The sequence below is a fragment of the Dipodomys merriami genome, unplaced genomic scaffold (genome assembly GCF_024711535.1).
Source record: "Dipodomys merriami isolate MVZ:Mamm:240054 unplaced genomic scaffold, mDipMer1.0.p SCAF_17, whole genome shotgun sequence".
Taxonomy (NCBI): domain Eukaryota; kingdom Metazoa; phylum Chordata; class Mammalia; order Rodentia; family Heteromyidae; genus Dipodomys; species Dipodomys merriami.
The window spans coordinates 16,959,377-16,986,369 of record NW_027203048.1 but is presented as its reverse complement, the minus strand read 5'-3'; the positions used below and the strand labels follow the sequence as shown (position 1 = coordinate 16,986,369).

Below are 26,993 nucleotides of genomic sequence, written 5' to 3'. Positions count from 1 at the left end.
GTATGATTTAAAAAATTCTAATATTTATATACTAAAACAAATGAGAATCATCTGACAGCTGCTAAGAAAGAACTAGGGGCTTATCAACTCAGTTTTACCAAACATGGTATAAAACAAAAAGCTAAGGCTCTACAAAATAGCATTCTCATTCTCCATGATCAGACCTGAGGTCATTCTGTATAAGTCCCAAGGATACACTGTGTGTCAGAAGGTTGAAAAGAGCACTGTAAATTCTAGAGATGATGTCATTTGAGAAATGGTGGAGGGGACATTAGGTATTTGTTCTGACAGAAAAATTGGGAGAATTCAGAGATAGTTTCAAACATGTAGGACACATTGCTCCCCCAGGAGAAATGTAAAATATTTAATCTAGTTTCAGAGGTCATGGCCTGGAGACATGGCTGGAATCTACTTGTAGGCAGAGCTGGGGCCAATAAAGTGAAGCTTATTTTAAGGATTCCGGCTACCGTATGTGGAAGGGGAGCTGAAGGAGTAGGCCACTGGATAACCCAGAAACAGTGCTCTAGAGAGCCAGTTGTGTGGTCAGGGGATGTACTCTCAAGCTTCATATCTCTACTCCTGAAGCCCCTGGAAGTCAAGGACCACAGACACACAATGCAACAAAGATGAAAATCAGAAGAAAAAAAAAAGGGGCAGCTCTTTCCATCACAAATGACTGCGTGTTTGTTTGCATTAAGTATGATATGTTCACATTGTGAAGGGAATATCTGAACAGGAGTAAAAAAGACATTCAGTCACATAATATGCTTTGACAAGATAGATCTGATTAAGCCTCAGAGAGGGGAGGGGGAAAAAAAAAACAAACCAGTCTTCTTTCTACTCACTGTTTTTGCACTGACAAATTCGACAACCATTGTGATCAAGCTTGAAGCCATAAATGCAGTCCTTCTCCATCAGGGTGCAGTTTGATAACTCCCCGCACGCAGGTGGATCAATTGTGATGTAGGTTGGTTCTAATAATAAAAAGAGGGGAAAAAATCAATGAAACATATGATTACCTTCAGATACTATTCACACTTTGAAATCTCACACTACATATAGCAAGTTACAAAAATTGAATAAAATACTAAACTTTTAGAATCTTGTGATGTCATGAATCCCTGAAACTGAACTCTTTTTATTCAGATTTTAGAAAACACACATCTTTTTTTCTTCTGAAACTGGGGAAAGAATACAGGGCTTCAGTTCTATGTTAGGCAAATTCCCAACCACTGAATTACAGTCCTGGCCACTCCATACTTGATCAACTCATGATATCTTCATGATGTCTTTCTGTTGGTCACCAGACAGAAAATAGACAAAGAAGGTTAACAAATACCATTAAGGGGCTGGGAAGGTAGCCCAATGGTAGAGTGCTTGCCTTGCATGCATGAGGCCCTGGGTTTGATTCCTCAGCATCACATAAGCAGAAAAAGCCTTAAGTGGCACTGTGGCTCAAGTGGTAGAGCGCTAGCCTTGAGCTGAAGAGCTGAGGGACAGTGCCCAGGCCCAGAGTTCAGGCCCCACAACCAGCAGGAAAAAAAAACACTCCATTTAAATTTCTTCCTGATGTTTTCTGAGTGATCAGGACATAGTTGTATACTGTCAACCATCTTACTCCTCTTTGGTAATATTTCTGAAATCTGCGAGCATATTTTCAAATTAATAGGCAGAAATGTTTTTGAGAATAGTTTAAAACACCTGGATTTCTTTTACCTTTTATGTGACAGTCTTCTCACTTATGATGAATTATATGACTAAGAGCTTATCTTCAGGGCCCAGAAGCTTATGGGAGTGGAAGAATAAGAAACAAGCATTTAAGAAGCCATGCTGGGAAGAGAGGCAAGGAAATAAAAAAAAGACCAGAGGGTATATTTGACCTTACCCCACCACTCTTGCAGAATAAAGAATTGTTCTGAACAATAATAGTAACCACACACAAACACACACATATATACACACACCAAGCATATTATGTGTTTATATGTTGCTTATAGTATTCTTCATGATTGCCTTGAAGTTTCACATCACTCTACTCAAGTAAGTGCTATCATCATCCCCATTAAAAGGGAAGGAATCAAGTATGTCGACTTGCTCATAGTTACTGTAGTAGTGACTGGTGGACCCAAGATTCCAACCCAGAGCTCCATTCTCAGTTTCTGTGTCATGCAACACCTATTTAATGGTACCTATCCTGTGGTGCACTGATGCAAGTTGTGGAAAGAGTTGCCAAAGGAAAACAGAGACACTGACATATTTATGTGTTATCTTTTCAACCAAAAGATTACTATGAACTTCTTCAAAGTGAGCTGTTTCTCACAGTATCTTTGTAACAAAATCAAGTACTGAATATCTCTACCTACATATTCACAGTTGGAAACTAGGAGGTGCAGATAGGGCAACTGGTTTATCTAAGTTTACATAGCAACCCAGTAGCTGTCTGGGAATAGAAGAGAGGTTCCTGACCTCCTGTCCAACACTCTATCCATTAGTCCACACTGTCTTCTCAAGTTTCATCTCCTGTTACCACGGAACATAGAACAAAACAAGTGTTTTATTCAGTTGCTCCTGCTCAAATGAAGAGTCCTACATTTTTATCTACCTACTAAAAGGGAATAGTGATTCCATTTATACCAGGTAGGAGACAAGGATGACTTATAACAAGATGCTCTGAGCAATATGCACCCAGTAAAAACATGTATGACATGGTCACCATGTTTTCTCATTTATTACATCGCAGAGTTCAAAGAACATCTTTCTTGACATTTTTACATAAACTTCCCATTGCTACAAAATTTCTAATTTCCTTAATGACTGATATGAGTTTGATAGATAACTATAAATATTGAAGAAAAGTTTTAGGACATACTGAATTAGATACAGTATTGCTTCTTTCTTACATATTTTTAAAATTTAGTGCAAACACTCAGTTTTCAAAGTTGAATAGGTTTCTTTTATCACTACTCTTACTATCTATCCCAACTAATGGTTCCCTTCTAGCACTCAGCCACAAGATTGTCCAATGTTCTGCCAAAATCCTTCTAACCACAAGTATAAGAGAAAAAGTGAAAATGTATACAGCTCTTAGCAAACCAGTGTGGAAGGAGTTCTATGTTCTAGAGTTCTGAGACCAAGGCTTTGGGATGTATTTCAACTCCACTGGCACTGCTTCAGTGTTCAGCCTATGAGAAAAGGTATTCTGTCCATTTATACACTGGAACATTGTGCTCTTACTGATGTTTCAAATAGGAAGCTTACAGAAACTTTTGCCTTCAGAAAGCATATTTTAAAAAATATTTGGGGAGATTAAATCAATACAAAAATGCATAACATTATAGGGAAGTATTTAATTTTACTTTCACTGAGTTTAGGAAAATGTGTTGTCCAACCATACCAAATGATCTTCTACTTCTAAATAATAGTTTTCCCTCAATAGTGGTGTTTGTTATCTATTATGATGAATGAATATTGGATCAGGATTGTGAATTTAAGGCAAGAAAGTGAAAAAAAAATGGACTGGGTTGTTTGAATATCAGACCATAAAAAAACTGACTTGAGAAATCCTATGTTTTATCCAAAAGGCTCCAATCAGCCACAGATGTATGGCCTAACATAACCAGGAACTACATTAAATGTTTGTCTTCTACAGGAAACATGATAGCTTTTGTTTAGCTGACCAAACAAAAAACAAATATGTAGAAATACTACTGGTATGTGCCGGTCTTAAAATGTGCATGTTAAATATCTTAGGTAAAATAATGGATGCCCTTCAGTCCTCAGACTAATGTGGTAGCATGCAAGAGATAAAACATCATTTTATGCCTCTAAAATGAAAATGCTTCCTATTCATTTGTGGACTTTATTACATGAAAGACAGTGGAAAGTAAGGACACCGTAAAGTCTGACACCCTCAATAGTTAACACTAAAACACAGAAAAACACAACAAATCATTCATTTGTAAAAACTGTCCATTTATTCTGAACCTATTCAATTCCAGGGTGACTCTCGTAACATTCTCTGTGACATATAGTTACTATAGAAAGTAGTCTAATTTTTAAAAGGCATCTTACATTTGGCACCTCATTTTATTACATTTAACAGGTTTCTATCTTTTCCCTATTCAGATACACACAAATTAGCCTTTGGGGTATAACACATGTGCCTTGATCCTTCTCCAGTCATTGGAGTAAGTGTTGGTACATAATGGACACATCCACAAACAACTAGCTGTCTCATAAACATGTTACCTGAAATCTTATATTCTACATTTCTACTTACTGCCTTTCGTTATTCTCCCAACATTCTACTGCTCAGCACCTGCGTAAGGCTGTTCTTAGAGTAGCTATGACCAAACAAACAAGTATAAATGATCTACAAAAATCTGTTATGATAAAACAGAGCTGAGAGTCTGCTTTCTTCCAATATATTTATATGTAACCTTAGAACTGGTCCTATTGCTAACATCAGAGCAATTTTTTTGAGCAAGATGTACAATAAGAAAACTGAAATTTAATTCCTTATTCTGAATAATGAATTCCAAAGTGAGACATATTTGACACCCTCCTAGAATGAAAATATTTGAAATCAATATCACATTTATAGTCCTGAAAAAGTAATGGCTAAGAGATGGTGAAATTTTAAACATAGATTTTAATTCAAGAAAGTTCTCAATGGTAGAAAAGAAGAGATTTTTAAAACCTGGAATCTCAATGTTGCAATACAGTTGGGCACTGAGGAAGTGTTAATAAAATACGTGAACTGTGCATGCACTTGTCTCAAAAGTTTCATTGGGAATGTTTATTATTCCATACTTTTCTCTAGCCTAAATGCCAGTGCTTTGCATTTTGAAAGCATCATCTTCTGGTTGAACAGAGGCTGAGTTGACTTTTAGAGTATATGATACCTGTTAGTTGGAGAAAACAAAACAAACCAAAACCAAAACTCAAAACCCAAAACCTATCCTCTTTAATTAGTTGGGCAGAGACATATTAGGCGACTTCCTTCTAAAAAGAGAGAAATGGTTAAAAAAAAAAATCTCTTCACGTGGGACAAATAGGGAAATGCTCGCACAAGGTAGGGCTTTATAAGGGAAATTCAATGAAGCAGTGCTTGCAGGATCACCCTGAAATTTCATCTCATCTTGAATTGAATCAGCTGAGGAATTAAAGAAATACCTTAATGTCCTCCAAAGGAAGAAGGCTTGAAACAGCAGGAATTCATTGTCTTTGGCTATAACTATTTCTAAAGGGAACCCTGGATCAGCTTCTTTGTGGAGAAGAATTCTAGAAATAGTTTCTGAGCCTAGAAGCAATAAAGAACAAAAATGGGTGTTTGTTATGTCTACATCCAGCTTGCTGTTTCCTACTCTGCATCTGAGTGGGAGCCACTACTTATTTCAACCTTTGGTTTTCCTGATTTTATTTTATTTTTTAATTTAATTTTATTGTAGAGGTGATGTAGAGGGGTTACAGTTATGTAAGGAAGCTAATGAGTACATTTCTTGCCAAAAACTGTTACCACCTCCCTTGTTTTCTCCCACTTTCCCTCCCCAGGATTCCCCTCCCTCCCCAAGTTATAAAATTCACTTCCAACATAGTGTCTTGTATTACTGTTGCATTGGTTCACCCTTTGTCCTTTGTCTCACCATTTTGCTATTCCCCTTCTGAATAGTCTAAAGACTAAGAACCACAAACTCTCCAGAAAGGCCATTTGTACAAGAACCCCTGGGAATGTGTCAGGGTTCAGCCATCAATTTTTTTAATCCCAGGTCTTACAAGGTAACCTCTGATAACACTGTGATAATATAAACACATACTGGCTCTTCCTTAAGCATAGTTCTGTTACGTCCTAGAAAGCTCCATATCTTTTAACCAGTAAAAATATTTTCGGGAAAACATTGACCATTTTCAAGAATTGAAAGTTAGCCTCAAATGCTAACTTTCTAAATACCAACTCCTAGTTTATAGATAAAGTTTTTCCTTAAAAGCAATTTTACTAATAGGGGAATTGAGGCATTGTGATCATTAGGAATTTAAAGAAAACAAAGTTAAAATGAAAATCATGATTCTAACTCCGAGGCCATCATGATGGATCATAAAATAGCATATTGGATTATTCAGGTGTTACAAATGTGTTAAGCAATTGGATCTACTTCTGTGTTTTTGTTACAATCTTCTATGGAGATTTCTTTAAAAAGCAGTGAGGGAAGTAAGAATTAAAACTCAAATGTAATCTTTGATAATTTATAGTCGCTTAGACTTATCACATGAATAGTAGAACAAAAAGAACGTATTTTGACTCCTGGTTATAGTGAAAATGCGTATTCACTATGATAACATTTCTGAAACAATTAATACAATCACTGTTATATTCCAGGTATCTGTAAAATGTTAAGAGGTGATTTTAACCTGTTTATAATCTGTATTATTCTATTAAGCTAGTAGTGAGTGGATTGATATGTTCTTCTCATTATTTTGATTACTAGGAGCTGGTTCTCATTCTTAAGTAATACTATCTCTGAGAAATGAAGGAGCACTTTCTGATTAGCAATCCTAAGAAGGCTGCAGCCAATTAGCAGTTCTTGAGTATGGGTGGGAGGTTCTGGAAATGTACCACTGGGGATGCATGTAGAACTAGCCTTCTTAGGTCAGCTGTAGCATTACTTCTCTCGGGGCTAATTAACTGGTTCCAGATTTTGACTGTACCCAGAAGCACTGCCTCTTTGGTGCTGTTCTCTGGAGGGCCTGGCCATGAGCAGTAGCTATTGAGCCAGCCCTTGATTCCTATGCATATTAACACACCCCTACTAGTGTAGAAAAGTCTTTCTGGAATTTTTTTTTTAAGCCCCTCATTATAGGAAAATATCTGGAAAAAATATTTTTTAAGGGTATATACATTCCTTCATGTCTTTTATTAGTGAAAAAAATTCAAGTAGGGTCAATAAGATAAATGAAGGTAATTCTTATCTGTCTTGCATTTCATGTATTACTTCTTTTGGGTTTAAATCATGCTTTGCATTTTTTACATAGCTCATCTGTGTAAATTCCTAAGGCTTATAACTTGATTGTAAGAGACAAAAATGAGCAATTGGTATCTTCTTAATTGGGCATTCTCTTTATTAAGTTGTGGGTTGTTTTTTGTTTTTCTTGTTTTTTGTTTTTGTTTTTGATGGGAAGGTTAGGACTGGAGTTAGTTAGGCCATGTGAATATCTAATGAGTGGAAAAATTCCAAAACTTCACTCACTTTATATGGTGGTTCAGTGGCTACATATATCAAGACTCCTACAGCCTGTCCAGTGCCATAAAATTAGAGATAAGGCTGGTCAAGACAGAATTGAAGGAGATAGCTTATCTGTTTTACTGTATCTTCATATGTCATTCTGTTACCACAGTTGCTTTTCAAACTTGACCCATAACCAGTTAGAACACCATTCAAATAAATCACCAAGTTGTCAACATAATTGCCTGGGAAGAAAAGCATAGCAAAGCCCAAAATTTCCCAAATGAAGCTAGAGGAAAAACTCTATTAATGTAGAGAGACAACAAGAAAAAGGCAAGGATATAAAAAATTCCCTAATCTGGAAGTGGGAATTTCCATGCTCTGTCTATACTTAAGAGTCTCATTAAGTCATGGAAAAAAAGATCTACAGTTGGAGTTTTCAAATTCTTTTGACCATTACACATTAAATTATCCTTTTTTTTCCTTTGTGTATATTTCTCATAACAACACCTACATCCTTAAAATTTCTATGCTACTTATTATCTCAGAATACTTTGTTTTATTTTGAAATGAATAGTGTGAAAACGTTCCCAAGATCTGTATTATTTTGTGGTCAGATAAAGTAACAATCATACATTTATTTTAGATTTTATTTATTAACTTTGCATGTGTTTTTCCAGGGAATCTTGGCTGTTGGATCTATTTTTCTTCCTTTACCAATTTCACATTTAATAGGAAAAGACAGTTGTATGATTATGAGATTATTACTAAATGACCTCAAAGACAAATTTTTTAAAGTTCTTATATAGAATGGGTTATCTATTCCCAAGAACATAGCTTGAGACAAATTCATAAAACTGTAACTGGATTCCAAGAATAATGAAGACCTTTTATATTTGTCTTCTATCCTGTATTATTTTAGTGTTCATTTTCAGTGAGAATATACTTTGGTGCTCCTTAACTGAAAAGATGTTGTATTTATATGTGTGCATTTTAATAGTGACATTTTACTCAGCATGGTAGGTGGCACTGTCAGGGTTTGGGCCTTCATTTTAGGAACAATGACTTCAGTTTCTAGCAAAATATTTACTTAGAGTATTGCTTACTGAATAAACAGGGAGGAAAAAAAAATATCGAATCACCTTAAGTCACAGGCACATTATTTGACAAATGACCCCTCGTTATACTGTCCCTAAAAGGCTGAAATTCTAATTTCCTACTTTGAAGCTTAAATATTAAGCTCCTTAGGGTCCCCATGACTGCAGCAGTATTGTAGGGTAGTCAATAAATGAACTCCACTGAAGCAGCAAGCAAGATCTAAGGATTGCTGTGAAGTTGGTACACTTGCGACATGGAAAACAGAATGGAAATCTCCCAAACCCAGTGGTTCAAAATAAAATAGTCAGTGATAATGCTCAGGTTCCTGTGATGGGCTAAAATATAATCTTTGTCTTTGGCTTAAGAATGCACAGAAGTAAACAAAGCACTGCAGAAGGCCTCCCTCCTATTCATCAACATTCTCAATATAAAGTTGTCACCCCAAGTTTCAATGGTTGGAGAATTCACTTCTGGGACTGCCACATCCCTTGATGGCTCCAAGTGAAGGGGGAAAAAGTTAGATTAGAATAGTCCTGAGACGAACTGGGCACTCACCCAACTCAGGAACTGGTATTGGATCAAATATGGACACTTTTGCTGACTGCTCAGCAAATTTACTGCTTGATTAAGCAAACTCTTGCAGGAATCAGAGAGAAAAAAAGGGAAGAGTCCAGACCAGAATGCTAAGTGCTGATGATGGTAGCCCAAAACCTGGCTAGTCCAAAGATAAGGGCTGAGTAGCCCACTGATTTTGCATGGTAGGGGTTTGAATAGACTTAGGCTAGATCTGAGTAAGGATTTAGCTGGATCTGAAAAGGTTTCCCAGAAAGCAGTCAGAGAGGATGGAGAAAGCTGGGAGAGCAGGTCAGAGCTCTCTTGTTGAGTAATATTCCTAGCTAAAAGCAGGAAGTAGCCACAGAAAAGTGGAAGCAGAAAGAGTCAGCTTTACCTGAGATCAAAACAGCAAGGTCAAAATTTGAGGCAGAGGTTTAGGAAAAAACTGAGTTCAAGTCCCAAAAACAAATAACTAACTAAACTAACTGCCACAGAGACCAGAGTAACAATGATTGGGTCTCAACAATAAGAATAGCTATGTACATATGACCATATAAAATAATGCTCATCAAAATCTCCAAGATATGGAGATTTTGTTGTTGTTGCTGATGTTTTGTTTTTAATGTACTGTATGAAGTTCTTTCTTTTTTTTCCCCTTTGGTTTATTCCCTGTAGTCACTGTTTTTGATTCTGCTACCCTGTGTCTGTCTGTATGTCTCTCTGTCTCTGTCTCTGTGTCTCTCTATGTCTGTCTGTCTGTCTGTCTGTCTGTCTCTCTCTCTCTATATATATATAGCTGCTTTGGGGAGGGGAATAAAAAATGAGAAAACAAGGACAAAGGGTGAACCAATGCAACAGTGATACTCACAAGACACTAGGTTGGAAATGAACTTTACAAATTTTGGGCGGGGGAGGGGGGGAGGCAAAGCAGGGGGCTAGCGATGTTTGAGAAGAAATGTACTCATTGCCTGACTTATGTAGCTGTAACCCCTCTGTACATCACCTTTACAACAAAATAAAACTAAATTAAAAAAAAAAAAAGAATGTGGGGAGGACCAAGAATGGCTTCTGAATGTGATCAAGTACTTTCATGCTTACCACCTCATCTCCTCATTCATTCTCTATCACAGTACTGGTCTAAAGAGAAGCAATGCCAGGTTCTTTGATTTGGAGTCAGAAAACTTAGGTGTGTGCCTGTTTTCCTACTGTCTCTGGACTTCTACAAAAGAGGAATGCTCAATATTCCTACCTTACAATATTCCTGTAAGGCTCAAATAAAATTGTAAAGAGGAAATACACTCCAAGTATTATATGAATATTTGTTACTGCAACTGCTGTAATGTTAATCCTGCTTGCTCAGAGCTAGAATTAGTCTCAGATAATGGCTTACTAATGAATTACAAGCCCTTTCAAGGGCCTCAAATGTTCAACTAATAAACAGTATAATAATTCCACATTCTGGACTTGTGTTGTAAGTTAAGCATTATTTTTAACTGCACTGAAAACATGAAAGGCATCTGGGATGTGAGTGGGTCTGTGACATCTTTTTACATGGTCTGGTAAGCTTTGGACCATGTTAGTGACCAGCCACTGACGCCTTTCACCTTTGCTGAGTGGCAGTCTGAGATCATTGTTTGACATTTTGACTGTCTATGGTTGCTCCAAGACAAGAGAAATCTCTTAGTCATCAGCTTATCCAATGTGAGCTTAAACAATGACTGGGTGTGCCTAGTTGATCTTGTTTTTGCTCTCATGATGGGTACCTTACTATATCTTTAGGAACAAAAGCGAACTCATCATGGTACACTTAACACTATTTTGGTATCTTTGCCAGTAGTTCTTTCATTCTCAATTTAAAATGGGATACAGAATGCCCATGTCTAAAAACTATTTGATAACAAAACTTAGTTTCAGTATGTCAGTGATCTCAAAATTTATGTCAACAATAAAAGAAAGTTCAATCAGTACTTTCATAACAATAACATTGGGGGTGTGTCACTGAAAAATAATGTTCTCATCTGTTCCATGACTGTGGAGTCTCCCCACTTCCCCTCCCCCCATTAAATTCATCTGGCATAAAATCTCCATGGAATTTTTTTTTAAACTTGGTTCCCAGAAAGGATGACAGATTCATGGTTCTGAAAAGATCTTAGCTTGCTGATCCCTCTGAATATCCAAGGCCTGAGGCCATCCCAAGCTGACAGCTTATTATCTCTGAATATATTTTAGCTTCACTAACAAATACAGCCTCCCTGAATTGTTTTAAAAGTGAGCTGATATGCAAAGCAATAGCTGTCCAATTAGGGTGAGAAAGAACATGGATCTCTGGCCTTTCCACTGATAGTCATGCTATGGGCAGCTTCACTATAATGCAAAGCACTGAAATAGGGACAAGGTGGGTACTGTGCACACAAATGAACATAAACAAACCTTGTGTGATTCCACAATAGAGCCAAAACAGACAATGTGTTATGAATGATTTTTCAAAAAGTACCCATGTATATTCTGAATAGAAAAGAGTACGATGTAACCAGGATGAGGTCCTATTCAGAAGACAACCTAGGAGGTCTGTGACTGGTTTTGGAGTGGCCTATATACTCATCTTCTGTTTGCTTCAGCAAACCTGGGATGCTACTTGACTCTGAGTTCAAAAGAACCAACCACTTTTTGGCCTTAGGATTTTTATTCAGAGATGCTTAGTTATGTTTTACTATATATACTACATATATAGTATATATAGTACATATATATGCATATATGTGTATATATATGTATATATGTGTGTGTGTATGTGTATATATATATATGTATATATATATATGTATATATATTACAAAACAGGAGCTGGATGCTTGACCTGAATCTCTTTCCAACTAGCAGTTAGTGTTAATCTGTAGCCTCTCACAGTCTGGATACTTGAATGGTTCTCCATTTCAAATAGAATTCATAAATCCAGCTAATCTCACAAGTACAAAAAAAATCTAACAAAATAAACTTGATAATTAAGTCTTATGCAACAGACATAAACAATAATTAGAAATTTGGTCCAACTGTAAATAATCAACTCAAATTGAAAGAAAGTATAAAAGCAGGCTCTCTTGTTTCTTATGTCCTTTAGCAAATGACAAAAATGTGCTAAATATTCAGCATTGTTCAAATTTAGATGAACTGGTAGTTCTATCCCTGAGCCAATATATGGCACTGATGGGTACAATGGTACAATCCGAAGCAGAATTAGAAAACTAAAAAATAAAATAAATAAATCATTTATACACTTTAAAAGTGTATAAAATATAAGGTATATTTTAAGTTACTTCTAGGGGTAAAATATTATAGTCTTGACTCATTTGAAAATGTGTCTGAATGGAACATTTGCAATTTCACAAAAATGTGACTTTTGAATATACACCTAGTTACTAGAAGTTATAAAAGTTCTACACAGTAGGTAAATTGGTATTAAAAAAATACCATCAGGAGTTACACTTTCATGAATGTTTTTGATAAAAGCACTCATTTTTGGTGGTTATATGCTTGTGCATATACTGATGCTAAAATTCTATGTGAAACTTGTCTTCAAGGTTGCTTTTGGGGAAAATTACTATGTCATAGAAGAAAAAAAGCCTCTACTTTATGGTCACCTTTTGCTATATCTGAACAATTTCACCCAGCTACATCACTTGCCTTTTTTTTTTTTTTTTTGCAAGACTTAAATGTGAATGATATTAGTTATTTCCTAGGATCTAACAAACTTTCAAAGTCAGGGCTTTACAAAGCTAATGATACTTCAAAGAATGTGTGGTGATTTCTAAAGCCAATTTCCAAAGAGAAGCCTCAAAATATTGTGAATGATACTGTACTTCTGAACTCAGTGTAAAATTTTCCCATGCAACCATGTTGAAGGGCTAACACTCATTTAAGTTGGAAGGTCGTTTCAACGTGTAGTCAGACTGTACAGTTTTGGTGAGAATAAACCAATGCTTTTCCCAAGGATGGCACCACTGGGCACTTTACATACAGGTGTGCCAGGAACAACAGGGGAAGAAGATGGAGATGAGGATTTAAAAATAAGGTAGCAGAATACTACCATTAATAAATAGAGCAGAATGACTTCCAAGTTGGAAACTGATTACTAGTTAAAACATTAAATCTTATTTTGCTGACAAAAGCTAAAAGGAAACTTGTTATGCTGCTTATCAATGGCTTTACTGTAAAGAAGATGGGATCTTTCTTTCCCAGTCTGAGAGCCTTTTCTGAAGGGCATGTCTTTTAATAACCTTCATTAACTTCTGTTTGGTTGCCTAAGAGTTGTCTCTTATCCAAAAAGTTTAACACAGTCTCAAAAGAGATTGTGTTTATTTAAGCTTGTTGGAAAAACATTCCTATCATTTCAAGAATGACTAAATATTTTTTATTCACATAGTTAGCATTCCTGACTATGTTTTCCTGCCTCTGTTGATTAGATGAAAATGAGCAGGCCCAAGTGTGATCTATTAGATGCAATTATTATCTGAGTAGGAAAATCAGGAGACTCCCTTCTAGGTATGAGAGGTGGATAGCAGAGGAAGTAAAGAGGAATCCACCCACTCCCTGTGTGCTACTTCAATACAAGTACTCAACAGCTGGGACTGTTAGAAACTCTTCTGCTTCTGGGTTTTCTGAGCCTAATTGTGGGCTTCAGAATCAGCTCTAGACAATTCTGAATAGTTAAAGCTGTAAGAAGTTTGTCCATTCCAGTAAATTAAAGAGTTTAAAGCCAACCTTTTTTATTTTTTAAAACTTCGATCGGCTTGGCGGTTTTACCAAAGAAATCAAGTATGATGTGCACAGCGTTTCTGACACAGGCAAACACATTACAAACCCGAAGAACTGGAAGAACTTTGGCTAAAAGCAAGAACAAAAACTTCTCCCCTACTAAACTATTCCTACAATGTGTACAGTCACACCTGTGTAGCTACTAATGTAAGAGGTGGATCTAACAACTCATTCACTAGAGATTACATTCATTTCAGCTATACTCTAATTTAATTTTAAGTACCTAAAGGCACTTTAGAGGATCAGAGAAAAACAAAAGTACTATAACATTTGTCATTGATAAATTTCTAATAGACTTAGGTCAACACATGGTCATTTGATACTCAATGTATGACCTTATTTGGGCAAGGAGAAAAGAGACTGTGGTTTTTATATTTTAATTTCCATTTATGGAACTAATTTCCAGGACAGTTAAGAGTTAAAAGATGAAATAGCATGCCTAGCAGTCTTGAGGATATTACGAATATTTTATTATTGTTGGCTTACTAAGAATAGCATAGGATCTGCACTGAAGCACTACCACCCATAAACTCAGTTTTGATCCCTGTAATGTAACAGAATGTTAATAACATGTGACCCTGTGATGTCTTTGACTTCACTGCCTCTCCAGGGTCAGCCAAACTATGTTTGACTCCTTGCCACAGAAGCAGTAGCTTAATCATTTCAGATACTGTTCAGAGAGGAAGCATTATGGGCAGGGCAGGGGTGGAAACATTTTTTTTGTTGTTGTTGTTTTTTCTTCAAGGAATTCCCACCCAGATATGTGCCTGGTACAGAATTTTCTGGCAGCCCAGTAGAAATCTCACTTGGAGGGCATTTTGACTCAATTATAGCATCAACATTTATGAGAAAGAATACAGTGCCCCTATAAAGTTAGGATTGATGATGAGAAAGGTTAGTAGCTTTGACAGCTCACAGACCTCCAGCTTTTGGAGTAGCATAGCTGATGTTGAGTTGAAGTGACTCAAAATCCACATAGGTCAAGGTATATCAAATTAGACTTAATCTTTACCCCAGTCCCAGGTAGGGCTAAGATTCCCCAAGTAAATAGGAGAGTTTAAGAAAGCCAGGTGGGGGGCTCGGAAGGTAGCTCAGTGGTAGAGTGCTTGCCTTGCATGCATGAGGCCCTGGGTTTGATTCCTCAGCACCACATAAGCAGAAAAAGGTGGAAGTGGTGCTGTGGCTCAAGTGGCAGAATGCTAGCCTTGATCTGAAGAGCTGAGGGACAACGCCCAGGCCCTGAGTTCAGGCCCCATGACCAGCAAAAAAAAAAAAAAAAAAAAAAAAAAGCCAGGTGGCAAGAAAAAAAAGGTTGATTTTCTGGCTTAATCACATTCCACCCTAAATCCACAGAATTAAAAAGAATCCATGCAGTGAATCTCTTATTCCTTTACTTCAAGAGCTGATTAAGTCCAGGTGAAGAGACTTATGAGGCCTGCCTGAAATTAAGTTTAATATCTGGTAATAGATTTGAAATAACACTGTTTTAACTTATAGTGGGAAAAGTTTAAGTTTTCTTTTAATACTGAAGTCCCTCATATTCTAATCATCCAGCTTTGAAAATTATAAATAACTTTGGACTTCCTTTCTGAGATGGAAAATAGATTTTGCTTTGGTTTCAGACAAGTAGAAATCATAGAAAGAAAGCTACCTATTCACCAAACTCTAAGCATATAATTAATTTATTGGTGACTGACGTACAATTTTGAGTCCTACCTTTTAAAATAATATAAGGGATATTCTGATGTTGGTTCTAAAATCCTGTAGGTCAACAAAATCATCAACTCCTCCCTTTGGGAAGCTGCGTATACAATCTGTTCTGAAGAATACTCAGGTCAGAGTAGTCGACTGAGCCAGGCCAGCGCCAGTCAAGATGAGGCACAGGTCAAGAGTGAAACTGACACTTGTAAGTTATGATGAAATGTTTATCTTTTGCATCAAGTGTCATAACTAAGGTGGCCCCACACCTGTCCATATCTGATTTTTTTTATTATTTAGTGATCATGAATATGTCAAATACATCTTGCAGCCAAGTTTCCTTCCCCAACACTTTTACCACCTTCAACTAAAGACAATCAAAGAGTTTTAAAGGAAATGTCATCTTGTCCTTTTGGTTCCTATGACATTAAAAATCATCTTATGCAACATTTATACTAGACAGTACTGGGGGAAATTAGAATTCTAAATACCTGTGACATAAGAAACAAAGATTACCTGCGTCAAAGAGAACAAAGTAACACAGCAGCATCTACACATGCACATGGCGTGTCATTAAACAGGGTTAAAGGTGACAGCAAGCATTAGCCTTAGAGAGTCTAGGAAAACTCCATGGAAACTCTTGATTCTGAACTTGAAGGTCTGAACTGAGAAAGAACAAACACCAGTGTTGGAAGGCCTACATGGCTACCCTAAATAAAGCTGAGAGATAAATGTTCATCAGAAGGACAAGTAGTTAAAGTGAGCTGAATCACCACATGTCAAATACTCTAAGTACCCTTTCTTTCTGTTCTCAAAATATGTGTTTTCAGAATGACATCGCCCCATTTGTTAGGAATTGGAAAGACTTGGAAAAAATTATATTAAGTGAAGTGAGCCAGGCCCAAAGAACATAGGTCCCATGGTTTCCCTTATTTGCAATAATTAGAATAAATTTAGGACAAGCAGAAAAGGTCAAAAGCTATATACATATGACCATATAAGATGTTGTGAAGTGAAATGAACCCCAAGATAGGGACACAAGTGATTTTTTCTTTCTTGATTTTTTAAAATATATTTATAATGTACTATGTGATTTTTTTGTTTCTTTGGTATGTTCCTCCCTCACGGTATAACCCCTGTTTTTACTGTATTTGATTCAGGTGCCCTGTATATATATCTTCTATATACATTTTTCTAATTTGGGGAAGGGAAGGGAAAAAACCAAAATGCTTAAATAAGGATACAGGTTGACCTACTGTAACAATGAGATGTACAAGACATTATGCTGAAAATGAACTTTACAACTTCGGGTGTGGGGGAGGAGGAAAGGGATGGTAGGGGAAAAACAAAGGAGAGGGTAACAATGCTCGGTAGGAAATGTACTCATTACCTTACTCATGTAACTGTAACCCCTCTGTACAGTATTTTTACAATAAAATATATATTAAAATATGTTTTTTCAATACAGCATTTTAACATTACCTTTTCTTCAACTGGCCAGGATCAAAATGTCTGTCTGATTTTTGAGCCTACCAGGGCCTTTCTCAGCTAAAGAGGTCTGCAGGAAGGGTTGAGATTTCCTACTCTACTCCTTCTTTCCTATCTTACCTGTTATTTCTTCAGGGAACATTTGGGCATCCATTTACACATAGATGCCACCTGAAGAATTCAAAAGGATCTGGTAAATTCCTTGCTCCATGAGCTATGGCTACTTTCTAGGGTGCAGTGCACTGTTTGCCTCAGAGGTAGTGTAATGATTTTAGTTTTTAAAATGTTATTATTCCCTTTGTACACTTAAATATATTGCAAGCATTACACACTACTCCATATTCTACCTTAACTAGTTATAAGAGTCTAAAAATAGAGATATCGAGATTGATGAACATGAGATGTAGAGAAATGCCAGCATAGCAAAACACGACAACACAATCAGTTACAGACTTACAGACAAGAATGGCTTATCTTTATACCTGAACTATGTGTTGACAAAAACTTGCTAAGACTTCCATACGAGAGTACTTAAGTACCACCTTAGAAAGCACTTAGGTACTCGTGAATCAAGTTAGCTATCAAGTAACAGCGTTGTCTTTAAGGGCCCCAGATTCATGTCCCTGGTCCTCTGGGAGTAAGCAGGCATGTTATGCAAAATAAAAATGTAGCTGAAGCTGATGTGGAAAGCACATATCTTCTATAACAAAGACAGCTACAACAAAATTCTTTCTCCCTATAGGTCCTAACATGCCTTATTTGGTGACGCAGTAAGTTATTTAGAAAGAATTTAGAACCATTTTCCTAGTGTGGGGTCCTCTTTTCTAATTTCAGACTGAGATGAGCTAACAGGGGTAGGGCCAATACTTGTTATGCAATTGAGTGCTGAGGAATTTACTGTGTGTCTTAACTGCCTAAGCAGCAGAGCTTCTGTTTTTCTCTAAATGATTCTGGATGATTGTTTACTTATTATACATTTAACACTTTACATTACCCACACATATAATCATTTGCCTTGAAATTATATTTACGTATGCTACAAATGGCTGCTGAGAGTATTTCAAATGGTTCCTCAGACTTTCTTGGACACTATACAGTTAGACCCACTCATCTGGTATTACTTTGTAAATTTATGATGATTAATAATAAACTTTTAGAAGCATTACCGAAAGATTTGCACTGTTTTATTTTTACTTTTGTACTGAAGAATCTGTCCCTAATCCACCCTTAAAGAAACAAAAATGTTAATTAGTTATCTGAGAACTAGAATGTGGAATCTTCTGGAAGTTTTGATGTAGAGAGGTAAGTACTACAAGCATAAAATAGAGAAGAAAGGGACCAGCAGACTCTTGGATGAAATAATGAAGATGCTGTTCTATAGAGGTAGACGGTGCTACTAGGTCAGGTAGCTAGAGAAGCAAACTCAGGAGGTATCTTAGGGGCATCTTCTGCCTGTGGTAAGCAAATTTGGTAAGAAGAAGGTAGGTGGGTGATCACATCCAAAACACCTGGAGTCATTTTCCAACTGCAAATGAGTTTCTCCCCTACTATGCCTCTCCCTAAAATGGAGCCAAATGTCATAGGTGAATAGAGATTACTAAAGGAACTAGAAATAGAATTCACGAATGAGTATAGGTGACATCTGAGAAAAGGAGAAGCAAGATGAGAATGTAGCTGGGTCTGATAGACTTCAGTTTAATCCCAGTTAGGTCACAAAATGGCAGTTTGGGGGCTATTACATCACTATATATAAAGCTTAGTTTGTCCATTTCTAAAATGGGTCAGCAAGTCCTGTAGCACAGTATTGTAAGAATTAAACAAAAATCGGATCAAAAGTAAAACATTTACTCAAGTATACCCCAATATGAATATTTGTTTTTTCCTGGTTTAATTTAAAATTAACTCGAATATGTTGTTTGAGGTTAAAGCTGTTTCTTGCTTGTTTTTGCTTTTCCTGGTCTACAAGAGGTTCTGCAATTATTTTTTTATAATTACTGGTTCACCCTACCTGTCACTCTTTTCTCAAGCAGCCAAGCAGTAGATTACAACTCTCTGCACAAGTTATAGAGCCCAACACTAAGTGACCAAACTAAGGCCCTATCCAAACATTAACATGAGGTAAGACTAAAAAAAATTCAAATACATATACACATTTTTACTTACCATGATGGATATACTAATGGATACAAAGATTAAGATGTACATTTACTTTTGTAAAAACAAAAACAAAAACAAACAAATGGTTCTGAGGTTTTAGGTTTTTTTGTTTTTGCTGGTCCTAGAGCTTAAACTCAGGGCCTGAGAACTGTCCCCGATCCTCTTTGTACTCAAGGCTAGCAAGTGTTCTACCACTTGAGCCATAGCTCCACTTCTGGTTTTTTCTATGATTAATTAGAGATATGAGTCTCATGGACTTTCATGCTCGGGCTTGCTTCCAACTTTGACCCTCAGATCTCAGCTTCCTGAGTAGCTAGGATTATGTGCATGAGCAATTAATTGGTGCCTGGCTCTAGCCAGTAAATTCTGAAGTCTGAATTTACTAAAATTTTTGTGGAAGGAAAAGACTTTTGGCGGTGGTGTGCTGCTACTAGGGATTAAACTTAGGGTGTTTATGTTCATGGTGGTCACTTATCACTTAAGCTGTGCCGCCATTCCAGCTTTTTGGCTGGTTAACTGGAACATAAGAGGCTTTTGGATCTATCTGCTTGGGCTGGCTTTGAACTCTGATCCTCAGATTTCAGGCCTCTGGAGTAGCTAGGATTATAGGTATGAACTACAAGTGCCCGGCTTCAATATATCTTGATATTCAAAAGACATAATAAAACCTATTGGGTTTCTTACTATTTGTTCTTAAAAAATTCTACAAGGATCTACCTCTACCATGGATCAACTTTTGGCCTTCATTGGTTCATTTTACTATTCAACTATGCTTTTTAATGATGACACTCTCTAACTGGATCCATCAATAAACATTCAATCTCTTGTCTATAAGTAACAGACACAGATAGATTAAGACATGAGTAAGTGGGCAAAAAAAAAAATCTTCCCAGGGTAGAGGAAATGCACAATAGCTGGCCCAGAAAATATAGCCCAAGAATAGAAATGTAGCAAATATAGGTAACCAAAACATGAAAGTAAACCACTGGCAGAACTGAGAAGACACAGCCACCATCAATCATATTAGAAGCAGAAAGTATGTTCAAAATGAGGCACTAGACAGTGCAAACTGCCATTGATGGTTCTAAATATCTTTTTTTTTTCTAGTTGTCAGAACCTGAGCTTAGAGAGACATCCCAGGCTGGACATGCTATACTTGAATCATAAATCTTATTTCCTGTTTTATTTCCTTATGCTGAGCTTTGGATATTAACTAGGCTTGTGATGATTTCAAGTAATATGCAATATATTCAGGCAAGCACATAAACAATGGTAAAAATAAAGACCACACTATTCTCACTTGATATTCCCAACATTTCCCCCAAATCATGCATGTGGGCTGTATAATAAAAATTCATTTGCAACTGGTAACAGCATGAAGCAGACACTGTGCCTGAGGAAATAAGAAACAAACAAGAACACACTGGCAGAAGTTTCTGCAACAGGAGACCTTTGCCAGAGACTCATTAGAGGGACAAGTTTACCTTCACACACAGGGCAACACTCCCCCGGCACTTTCACAGGGTGCATGCAGCTCTGCCCACAGGCTGTGGCCACGCAGTGGGGCTCTCCATTGATGCACTGGCAGAATGTGCAGTCATCTTCCCGCCACCGGTCTCCATGGGCTCGGATCTGGCCATTGGCATAGCAGCCAGCAGGATTGTTGAAAGGATACACTGGATCTAAATAAAAACGTTAGAGCTGAGTAAGATTGTGCACCAAGAGATCTTCCCCCGCTAGGTTCGATTCATCAACAATTCTACTCTAACTGTGATCCACAGAAGCTAGGGGTCATGTGAAGAGTCTCTTCTGCTACACACAAAAAGCAACTGTCACATGGGGCTTTGTACCTTGTCATCATGACACTTTTTTTTTTTTTGGTCAGTCGTGGGGCTTGAACTCTGGGCCTGGGTGCTGTCCCTCAGCTCTTCTGCTCAAGGCAAGTGCTCTACCTCTTGAGCCACAGCGCCACTTCTGGTTTTCTAGAGGTTTATTGGAGATCAGAGTCTCACGGACTTTTCTGCCTGCCTGGCACCATGACACTTTATTGTGAGGGAGGAGGATCTATATTGTCACTCATAAAGTTAGAAAGCTTTGGGGACAGAGCTGTGTTGGTATTCAGAAAACACTAATCCATTTTACGTTCTACCAATTTCTTTTAAGCTCTTGACTTAAATGCTTATTATCCTCAATTTTACCACCTATAATATGGAAAGAAACTTGTCATATTTAAGAGTGATGCTGTTACTTCTGAGATTAACCAGCCAGATTCACACAGGGAGAGAAAAGGGAGAGGCAGAGCAGGCTCTTGCTGGGTTCTGAGCATGACAAGGCAGCCAGCCATCCATGGGTCACTCTTGGTGCATTGGAGAAACACTGTAAACATAGGCCATTTTTTCTCCATAAACTCGGCAGGCAAGATTAAGCTAAGGCTGGGGTACAGAATTAGCCTAAGGCTATTCTAAAAATATTTTTTCTGTAGTGATTAACAAGAGTATAAATACTGCACACAAAAATCCCCAGGTATCACTACAGTGAGACATAAATTTTTCCATTTTCTTTCACAGAAATACATAAAAATTGGTTTCAATAAATGACTATTATTCAGGGAGACGAACCAGGCAGCTCAAAGTGTGGTCTTTATACTAAGGAGATAGCGGCATCAAACAGAAGATAAAAGGTCAAAATTTAAAATAATTAAGTTTCCGCTTTAACAAGGCACTCTGCCTGAGGGAAGTGGCCATTAAGACTTCATCTCAGTAAGACTTAGTAAGTTACTTACTTCATCTCTACTTCGGGAATGGAGCTGAATTCCGTAAAGTGAAACACAATAGATCCATGCTGAGAAATCTTCCTATGATTACTATACAATGACTCATATCTATGTTTTCACATCATCAACTGCTCCATAGTTCCCAGTGCTATTACAAACTAGAGGTAGCTACAGAACCAGTCAATTGGGGGGGGCCCTAAGAGTTTGAGGTAATCTTTCAAATGTTCCCCATGACATCTAAAAAGTTAAATTTTCTTTTGTTGGCTAAAATATTTCTAAGAGAGGAAAGGACTCATTGTTCTTATGAGGAACAACTATTCAGTGTTAGGAATGGAGTTTTTATACATTAAACATTGTATATGTGACTCAAAATATTACAGGAAAGGATTCCAGGAAACCTGGAAAAAGTTTAGAAGCTGACAGGACACTGTTCTCCTGTTTTGTGTACAGAAATCAAGCTTAAGATATACATGGTGGTGGAGAGGGTAGGGATGGTAGGGGAAAAACAAAGGAGGAGGTAACAATGCTTAACAGGAAATTTACCCATTACCTTACGCGTGTATCTGTAACCCCTCTGTACAGTATCTTTACAAAAAATTATATATCTATATCTATATTTATATATCTATATAGATATATATAGATATATAAAAGAAGACACACATGGAGGTTTCAGACTAAAGAGCTACAACCCAATCAGGGCAAACAATAAAACAAAACAAAACAAAACACTGCTCACGAACCTTCTCTTTTGAGGAGGTCCTGTGTGTTCAAAATCTGAGTCACTATCAGCCCTGGAAGCATATCCCTGGGTTTCCTTATAAAGTGACTTTTCTGAACTTTTGTTTTTAATCTTTCATGGATGGTTATAGCAAATGATATCTGGAGGTACTGTTCTGACATATTTGTTATTTATGACTATCTGAAATGGTAAGATTGAGTCTGCCAGAGGATCATGGAATAGTGTTTCCTGGAGAATGCACAGCATAACAGTCTAGTCCCTGGAGAGGCATACTTGATACTCAGGGCTATAGCTAACTACCTACTCTTAGAGCTGGTGTCACCACACAACTTGAAAACACACTCTGACTACCACATAAGTTCAGAGGAGGAGGAGAGGCAGGCAGGTACTGATCTCAGATAGAGGTAAAGAAGTGGGTTGGTTTCTTTCTGAGCTCAATGGCTAAGTCTAATGGGGACAAAGGCCTAGCTGTCTACAGAAAGCAGGTGATGAATTTCAATGTCAAGGTCTCAGGATTTGCTAAGGAAGCACACCAGCTAACGAGGAGGAAAAGAAAGCAATTCTGGGAAATCTCATATTAACTTGTATAAACAAGGGACCCACTGTCTATGCCCAAGGGAAGTATTTTCATGTTCTGCCTGATATTACCTGACATTACCAACATTGTACAAGACAGGCCATGATATCATAAAAAGGACCTTCTTCCGTATTCCTGTAATTTTGAGTATGACTGATTTAGGTCAATTTGAAACAAAAGGACTATGTACAGATATAATAATCTTCAGTTAGCACCTTTTCTTACCTTCACACACTGGACAGCATTCCCCTTCGGGCACGTAATATCTCTCACAGCTCAGCTCCCCGCACTGTGCAGTGAAGCAGATAGAGACACCCCCTTGGCAGCGACAGAACCGACAGTTGTCCATTCGAAACATGTCTCCGTCATAATACTCCACGCTGTTGAACACACAGGCTGGCTTTGTTTCTGAAAGGAATTAAAACAATGCATATATAAAGTCATTGGTGAGTGAGATCCTTTATGCTTTACAAACAGCCTATAGAAAAGTCTGACAGAAACAGGTAATCATTATCTGGTAGAAATTTAGTAACATCAAATTCACTTTGTCAGAGAAACAATAAAGCAAAATAAGGTATAAAATAAATACAATGTAATCCTGCTCATATGAAGGAACAGAAATTTCCCCTAGCAAAATCTACACTTATTTCCTCCCATCCCCCCAAGTGGAATACTTTATACCATGAAATTCTATCTTGTACATACTTTTAAAAGATTACATTTGTTTTGTCAAATCATTCCCTACTTCAAATCAATGATCCTATCCTCCACAGAGATACTTCTATTTTGCCTCACAAATTTTGATTTGGCATTTTTGTACATGCCAATCTTTTCTATATCCAGTCTTTTCTCTATCTGGTTTGTTATCTATAACTTGCATAGTGCTTAGACTTTCATATATATATACATACATATATATATATATATATATAAATAACCTATTTTAAGCTCAACAATAAGTACTGACACAAAAATTCTCAAAGGAATTACAAGCAGACCACATGGATTATATTCCATTACTAAATGGCATTTATCCTATTCCAAGAATGCAAGGTTGGTTTAGTGTCCAAATATTATGATACATCAATGGAGTATAGAAATCACATGACTATCTCAAGTCATACTCATCTGAAAAAAAATCTTATGCTTTCATAATAAAAATGTTCAACAGAAAGGAATATGAAGGAACATTCTCAACTTGATAGCCTTGTTATGGTTTGGAGAAGTAGACCCCAAAGGTTCATGTGTTGAAAGTAAGGTTCTCAGCTTGGTTGTGCTACTGAGAAGTAATTGGTCCAAGTGGGTACTATGAGTTTACATGTGAATGGACTATTAGGAGTTGAGTCCTGTTTGGAGGAAGGACACTGGGCTATGCTTCTGAAGGCTGTATCTTATCCCTGACTCTTCTCTCCTTCCCCCTGCTTCCTGGTTTCTAAGACGTGAGCAACTTTCTTCTACCATGCTCTTCCTAAGGAAGTCCAGAAACAGCCAGGCATAGTGATTTACACCTGGAATTGTAGCTACTTGGGAGGCAGACATGGAAGTATTGAAGTTCAAAGGAAGCCTGGTCCTGGAAAAAAGGCACAATTCTGTCTGAATATAAAAAATAACTAAAGCAAAAAAAGGGCTTGAGACATAGTTCAAGTGGTACAGCACTTGCCTAGAAGTGTGAGGCTCTGAGTTCAATCTCTAGTACCCTCCAAAAAATTTCCCTCAGTAACCATGAGTCCAAGTAAACATGTTGTCCCGTAAGTTACTTTTTTCAAGTATTTTGTCACTGCAATGAAACTCTAATGAATACAACATCTACAAAATACACTTAACTATTCTAACATACCATCAATGGTGAAGACTAAATGTTTGTCCTTAAAACCAGGAATAAGAAAATGATGTCTGCTCCTAGCCCATCAATTCAACATTGTAGTACAAGTTCTAGCAATAGTTAATACAAACAAGTTATCCAGATTAATAAGGAAGAAATGAGCTGGGTGCTGGTGAATCACACGTGTAAATAATAACTACTTAAAAGGCTGAGATCTGAGAATTGAGGTTCAAAGCCAGCTTGGGGGCACGTGGTAGAGTACCAGCCATGAGCAAAAATGCTGCTTGGGTTCAAGCCTTAATACTAACATACCATCCCCTCACACACATAGGTAGATGACATAATCTTGCAAATAAGTTATCCTTCAGAATCTACTAAGAAATCATCGCTGGGCACTGGTGGCTCACTCCTGTAATCCTAGCTACTCAGAAGGCTGAGATCTGAGGATCGTGGTTTGAAGCCAGCCCAGGCAGGAAAAGTCTCCAATTAACTACTTAGAAAAAGGCAGATGTGGCGCTGTGGCTCAAGTGGTAGAGCACTAGCCTTGAGCAAAAGCAGCTCAGGGACAGTGCCTAAGTCCAGATTTAAGCCTCAGCACCAGGGGGGAAAATCATCAGAACTTATTTACAAGTTCAACAATAGGATACAAACTGTTAAGCTCAAAATAATTGTTTCCATATATGAGGAAGCTAAAAAAAATCAAACAAACCATTCTCAGTAACATATTTAGAATAGATTTATAAATAAGTATCACACCTGTACTTTGAAAATTGTCCATATACTACTTAATGATTGTTTACTTGCTATTGTGCCAAAACTAATAAAGTTGAGCTATATGGTACAATGTAAATAGATCTTGAGAACTTTAAGATAACTAAAAGAAACCAGTCACAAAACCATTATTACATTACCTAACTTACAATGGGCACATCTACAGAGTTGCTACCCGCACAACTCTGTAGATACCTTGTACAACTGGAAGCTGGTGAACTGCTGGAATATGTCCTGATGAAGCTGTTGTTTAAAAAGTCATCCCAAATTGAAGAAAGTTCTCCCTAGCTGATGTACTCTGCTCATGCAGATGGCCAAAGCTGAATGTAATATTCACATCTTCCTTTCCCCGGTCCCCAAAACATTTCTTAAATGTCACCCTAAATGTTGTGAATAAGGCGAATACCATACTCTACATATGCATCCAAACTGGAAAAAATCATTTTATAAGCCAATCAATGTTAATTATTTAGTTGAGTTATCCACCCACAGCTACAATCTAGGATCGAGTTACAAACCCTATTGGAAGATCTGAAGAAGCAGGGAGATATGGAGATATGGTGCAGAATCTGCTGCAGCAGACTTGTCTTACGGTGGGCTGCACAAAAACTGACATGAGAGAAGATAGAGAGGTCGGATCCACTGTCTCAGCATAGGGGTAAGGGAATGGAATTTAGAAAGATGGAGTATCAACAAATTACAGACTAAAAAACACAATCCTTTAGGGTAAGATAAAAAAAATCATAGCACAATGAAATCTCTGATGTGGAAAGAAATTTATAAAAACACTTCAAAAAATGTGCAAAGGCTCTTCTAGCATCACAGAGAAGCTAGCCAGGGTCTTTGAGGACAAATGGCCAATTAATACTTCACCTGCTGACAGACAGATGTAAATCTCAGAATCTACTACCTCTCCAAGTAGATGATTTAAGTGGATGTGGAATAGAAACGTATTATGCTGAGATTATTTACTATGTAATTTGTACTACTCAACACAGAGATGCATAAAGGTGTCTTTTTAATTATTTCTAGGCAAATTCTATGTCTCTGCTAATTACATCTTTGTTTTTAAGTTCTGGAATCTTTTCTTCCTTTTTTATTGTCTTTTAGAACTCCTGAAAAAAGACCCTTATAATACAAACTACTAGCAAGCTTTAATTCCTGCCCAATTCTGATTGGCAGATGGTGAGGGCAGCCCCCTCCTCCTCATGGGAGCAAAGGAAAAGACTGAAAGGTAGAACTTCACATTAAATGTGAAAATGAAGAAATCCTAACTTGAG

At 37.2% G+C, this 26,993-nt stretch overlaps 1 protein-coding gene across 4 annotated transcripts in view; it reads right to left on the bottom strand.

Annotated features, from left to right (window-relative positions):
- The window catches only part of Crim1 (cysteine rich transmembrane BMP regulator 1), a 182,602-nt gene that overhangs the window by 40,504 nt on the left and 115,105 nt on the right, over positions 1 to 26,993 (bottom strand). For all 4 annotated transcript variants that reach the window (XM_070025357.1, XM_070025359.1, XM_070025358.1 and 1 more), the window contains 3 exons: positions 23,346 to 23,528; positions 20,513 to 20,710; positions 846 to 974 (listed from right to left, as the gene is read on the bottom strand). In XM_070025357.1, the coding sequence (XP_069881458.1) occupies positions 846 to 974; positions 20,513 to 20,710; positions 23,346 to 23,528 (510 nt within the window). The remainder of the gene's footprint in view (positions 1 to 845; positions 975 to 20,512; positions 20,711 to 23,345; positions 23,529 to 26,993) is intronic.